Here is a 5,788-nt window from a genome sequence, read left to right on the forward strand (position 1 = left end):
ACCACAAGGTTTTTTAACTCTCTGTCAACATGTTGACCTCTTTGTCCTGCTGCCTGCAGATCGGTTGCATTGGAGCCGGGGCTGTGCTGTCAGTCATACTGCAGCTTCCTGTTACTTCATAGTTTTGGAAAGCTTAGTCCACAGTGCTCTACACCCTGCTAAGCACTGTCCTGGCAGAACACACACACACACACACCTACACAGACACACACACACACACACACACACACACACACACACACGCACACGCGCACGCGCACACGCACTTGTATCTACCTTCACATACACATACAAACACACACCCACACACACATAATGTTACACATAGCCATAACACTGTCATTGGTCTTAGAAATATGGCAAGGCAATATTTTTGTTTGCTGTCTATCATATTCCATAACTGAAGCTTGAGGCCCACACACCTGGGGCCCAGCCCCAGCAGTCCCTTGTGCGATCATTCATAGCTTTAACATCCTGGGAGAAGGAAACGCTTCACACATTTTCTCCTTTATCCACAACTGATGACAAAGTTGGAACAAAAGAGCCCCTGCAGTGTCACACTCAGTGTCCAATGTTCTGAGGGACTTAAGTCTCAAAGTATCCCCAGGACCCACACAGGCTTCCGTTCACACTATGCTCCCCTCGTGCAGCCTGTGGAGCATGTCAGTAGTTCAGAGTTGGGGCTATGAGGGTCCGCAGTGGTGGCTAGCTGTTGTTTTCAGCCGTCATGTACTTAAGGGCGGCAAAACCGTACCGCCGCGACATGTTCTGTTGGAACTCCTCCTTCAGGGTCTTCAGGCAGACCCGGTACTGCTTATTGGAGCGGAACTTGGTGATGTCAAAGCTGGGTGCATGAGGCATGTGGATCATGAAAGCATTGGGCAGAACCACAAATTCATACTCCTGTGGAGAGAAAAGAACAAACTTTCAGTCTGAATTCCTCAGGAATCACCGTTCATACCCGAGTCCATCTGATCTGGTAACATGTAACTGCATGAGCCACATTCCTCTTGGTCGTGCATAAGAAGCTAAAATTCTCAGTCGAACTGAACCGAAGTGCGCAGTTAACATAATTACTATTCTCATATTTTCAACAATGAGCAACACCTGTCACAGGACACACACAGACATTAGATATAGTGACAATAAAAATTTTATAAACACAAAATAGTTTCTATGACTTTTAGAAGTTGCATTTTATGCTCCAAAAAAGGATGTTTGCATAAAGACTATTGTTAAGCACTTCAGTCAAACCTGACCTATGACCTCTTAAAATTAAAACCCAGTCATAATGAGTCGCATGCTGATTTCTTCTTCAGCTAAAAGAGAACAGGACCTGTCACTGTAAAGCCATACAACCTGTCCAATCATTTGACCGACTGAGCTTTTGAGCTTTCTTTATCCTCAAATCCTCAAAATACAAAAATAAATGTGGTTAAATTACACAGTGGAAATCAAAATTATCTTAAGTTAAGTTATCCTAATGGAATGGAATCTAGTGGAAAAGGATTTCATCATTTGAAAATATTCTGTATCACATTATAAAACAAACTTAAATGAGAAATTTAAACGTTTTCCATCCATCGACTGCAGCTTGTCTGGGTTACAGAGGCAGTTGTCTCGGCAAAGATGCCCAGACCGCCCTCTCCCCAACTACTGAAAAATGTCCTTGTTTAACTACCTCCTTGACCTCATGCCCAGGGATAGACCAGTCATCCCTTTTCCCCACAATTTGCCTCCTCAAAGGAAAGGATGTCAGTGGGCTCAAAGAAACCCTCCTAATAAGTCAGTTAATAAATTGATACATTTTTGTACTACTTGGAATGCTTGAAGTGCTTTTTTCAATTTCTTAGCATCTAACATTGTTTCACACTCTCGCACTCTGATGGGGAACAACGTGGGCTTCAGTATCTTGCTTTGATATGCAGACTTGAGGAAGTTGAGGGAGTGAACCCCCAACCTTCCACACGGTAGACAACCAGCTCCACCTCTCAGTCCATAGCCACACCACATTCACCACCTAACGATATCCTTATATGAAGTCAGCAGCTCTCTATCCTCACCACATACAGGTGAGCTGGAAGATGCTTCTCTATTCTGAGTCACTTGACAGTTTGTCAGTTTGCCTTGACGTCAGTTAAAAGTCTTGTTCCATAGCATCACCAAACCCAGGTTTTTGCTTCAGCTACTGCCAGAGTCACTCTCTTTGTGACTCTGGCAACGTAGGGCCTACCATTACCTGTCAGCTGACTGGTCAGCGTATCCTCAGAATAATAGCTTGAGTATGAGGCCTATCCAGCGTCTTCCTCTACAACCTGACTTAACTTGCCACCAGTTGGTGATGAGTTGTGCTGATCAGCTATGCTTTTAACTTTACTTGAGGTCCAAAACACCAGTCTGAAGGTGGTGGTGGTTTGAACGATTCTTTTAACTGCTGAGGAGAGCAACTGCTGACATTTCTCAGAGGAATGTTGTCCTGGTCTTATCTGATAGAAGATTCTAGCTGCTCAACAGTCCTGAGGCTCCAGATGTTCTAAGCTGGTGAATGGTGTGGACTCTTCTGCTATGAAGCCGTGCTGCTGGAATAGATGCAATATGCAGTTTAGCATCGTCCTGCTAAACTATGATAAAGACACCTGCTGTCTTTATGTTGCTCTAAAACCTGTATATACCTTTCAGCACTGATGGAGCCTTTCCAGATGTGTCAGCTGCCAGTTCCATAGGCTCTGATGCCCCCAGTAGTATCAAAGATACAGGCATTTGAACTGAGCACCGATAAGCAGTCAGATCATCCCTGTCCTCTTTAGTTCAGAGGACGCAGCGTTTTCCAAAAAACATTTTGGTTCCGATTTCTCTGACCTAAGATCCGTTTTCCACTTTGAGCTTTGGTCCATTGGAGACAGCAGTGTTTGTGGATCAATGTTACAGATGATTCTTATCTGCATGATAGAGCTTTAACCTGCACGTACGGACGGCACTCTGAGCTGTGTTCACACACGGTGATTTGTGAAGTGTTGCATTCTCTCAGTCTGTTGATGATATAATGTACTGTAGACAATGAGATGTTCAGTCTTCACAGTTTAGGAACATTACTGTGTTATTGTAGGATCTTTATCTTACAGTATAGAGAGCCTTCAGGTGACCGTTGCTGTGATTTGGCGCTACATAAATAAAACTGAACTGAATTAAGCTAGTTGCAAAATTTGTAGATACATTTTTCTTCCTGTATTTTCTTCTGAGAAATACTCTTTTTATATCCACTCATGTTACTGACCTGTTGCTAATAAGTCTACTGTATGTTCGTCCAGTTGTGAGTTTAAATAACCGATGTGTTATTATATGACTTAAAGAGATTTTCAAATCACTGGATTCTGTTTGTATTTACATTTTACACAAAGTCCCAATTTTGGGAGTAACTGAGGTTGACAATGGGAGCACCGAGTTACCTGTGCATCCAGCTCCATAATGTGAGCCACCTTGTTCCAGCCAAAGCCCACAAAGCGGCGGTCATACTCAGGACTGTCCCTCCTCACCATAACATAGGGCTCAAAGTCAGCCTCCCACTGCACTCTGTAGGGAGTGGTGGCTGTCCGCCATTTGGCAAAGTTAGTTGGTGCATGGCCTTTAGTCCACACATGATATCTGTAAGGAGAAAAAAGGAAAGTAGTTTACCAGAGCAGAAATGCACTCTACAGTTCCTAAAAGATTAGGTGGTACTTTGGACACAGGGATGCTAAAAGCTCTTTCTCTAGCGTAGATGTGAAAATTGAGTCTTTTTTATAGAGTTTTTACCCCACTATTCAGACCAAATCATTTATGATGGCAGCACAGTTATCTCCATATGTGTGAGTGCCATAAGACCATAAGATAAAAGACGTATTACAGACTGAAGCAAAGTGAATATGACTCAAAGAGCCTTGGGCACCCATAGAGACTGCACACAGGAGTCATGTGTGCAGTCCATGTAGAGTTTTGACCAGTATAGTGTTGCATCTGTACTCACACTAAACATAGGCATATAATTATCTCCATGTCTGTGAGATGAAATTACATTTTCATTAATTTATGTCAAAGTTATTAACATCAGTATTTTGTGAAACCAGCTTCTTATCCTTCTGTTCCAGATGTAAAGCAGAAGGTTTGAGTCACGCTGGTTTTACTGGATGTCATGTGTGCCTCATTGCAGCTTTCTGTTAGTGCCACTCATGTCTTATGTCTGCACTGAGCACCCCTGGTGCGCCTTCCCTTCAGAGTAGTGGTGTTCAGACTGCTCTCGTCCTCTGAGTCCACTGACAGAACGTATCTGCGAATCTACTATTCTTTTCTGGTTCACATACCTTCTACGACAGACAGGGACAAACATGTCTAACCTGAAGGTGAAGAGTGTGCCCATGTCCAGCTGAGACAGCAGCTCGGCTTTAGATTTCGGGTATGACAGTCGATACCGAAGTGTCTCAAAGGCGGGAACCACTAGAGCTTTCTTGGTGTTGGCCATGTCCAGCTGCACCACAGACTTCCTGCACATAGACGGTAAGTGATTGTTCACAGTGTCAACGAGGAATGAGATCAACATTTAGCGCTGTCCTTTGGTTTTTACTTAATCATCTTACCTGAGATACTCATAGAGGCTGTACATAGGCAAGAAGTCAATGTCTGATAGGAACATGTAGGGTGTGTTGACGTGTCGCATGGCCACATTTCGTAGCAAGTTGACTGGGTAGAACTGACCCTCCTTGTAGACAATGTGGTAACCGACATTCCCACGACTCATCAGCACCTCAGAGCCCTGAGCATAGCGAAGGAACTGCTGGGCTTCAGCATCTGACAAGTACAGGGCGAGGCTGATGGGGCCTTCCCAGTGCTTACAGATGGCCTCCAACATCTGGAGCCTACAAGACCAGATCACAGGCATAAATGACATCACCAAATAACTTATTATATATAGAGGATATATATATATATATATACACATGCATCGCGACTGGAGTATTAGTTTTGTCAGCCAATGACAAAACATCTGCTGTTCTTTCACATTACAGAAAACAGCAGGAGACCATACAATGAAATACAACTACTGGATTGCAATATTTGAGATGTTAAAAGGGAAGTCTGCTTGCTAGCTGTGGGCAGTTCTTGTTCTGTTTTGTTCACAATGATTATTCTGAATTGATGTTAGAATAAAAACATGAAAAGTCAATAAAATAATTAAGAAGTCTTTTTTTTAATAAACCACATATTTCAGTCACTGGCAACCGCAGTGACTGAGTAGTTGAGAGTGGTGGTTGGAAGTTGCAGGTACTCACTGTGAAATTGATTGGTGAAGCCCAAGTGAGGCAGGCCTAGAGGCTGTCAGTGGTAATTAGGGTAATTAGGAAAAAAATGTGTATTTCCTGACTAGCTGGTGAGTAGTTGCAAGAGGCTGCCTGCTGTAGCAAAGTGGAATTGATTGCAAAGGTGTATAGAGCACTGAACCAAAAACCTCCTTGTATTTGCTTTGGTTGCAAACACATTTCCATGGTTGCCCATAGACAGTATGGAAAACACTGACTGGTCTGCACACAAGAAATGGAGATCATTCCCCTTTAAAGTAAAAGATGAAATTTTTGAAATGTGTTAGTTTCTGTTAGTTAACACTGAAGGCAAAGTTTTGGTTTGACTTGCACTTTTCCAAGTTACGCTACCATTCGGTGGTTAGCTTTTATCGGGGCGACCATGGTTCAGGAGGTTGGGAAGCTCATCTTGTAACTGGAAGGTTACCGGTTCGATCCCCTGCTCTGTCTGTCTTGGT

The 5,788-nt window shown here is 43.2% G+C and overlaps 1 protein-coding gene across 1 annotated transcript in view; it reads right to left on the minus strand.

Moving 5' to 3' along the window:
- Window positions 1-237: 237 nt before the first annotated feature.
- Window positions 238-5,788, minus strand: part of LOC121811910 (LARGE xylosyl- and glucuronyltransferase 1) — a 19,762-nt gene continuing 14,211 nt past the window's right edge. Inside the window, exons 5-8 of the mRNA XM_042227800.1 lie at window positions 4,611-4,889; window positions 4,371-4,517; window positions 3,447-3,642; window positions 238-903 (exon numbers count right to left, since the gene is read on the minus strand). Coding sequence (XP_042083734.1) covers window positions 706-903; window positions 3,447-3,642; window positions 4,371-4,517; window positions 4,611-4,889 — 820 coding nt within the window. The 3' untranslated portion in view covers window positions 238-705. The remainder of the gene's footprint in view (window positions 904-3,446; window positions 3,643-4,370; window positions 4,518-4,610; window positions 4,890-5,788) is intronic.

Source organism: Haplochromis burtoni, unplaced genomic scaffold (genome assembly GCF_018398535.1).
Source record: "Haplochromis burtoni strain Fernald_Lab_line unplaced genomic scaffold, NCSU_Asbu1 Contig_281, whole genome shotgun sequence".
NCBI lineage: Eukaryota > Metazoa > Chordata > Actinopteri > Cichliformes > Cichlidae > Haplochromis > Haplochromis burtoni.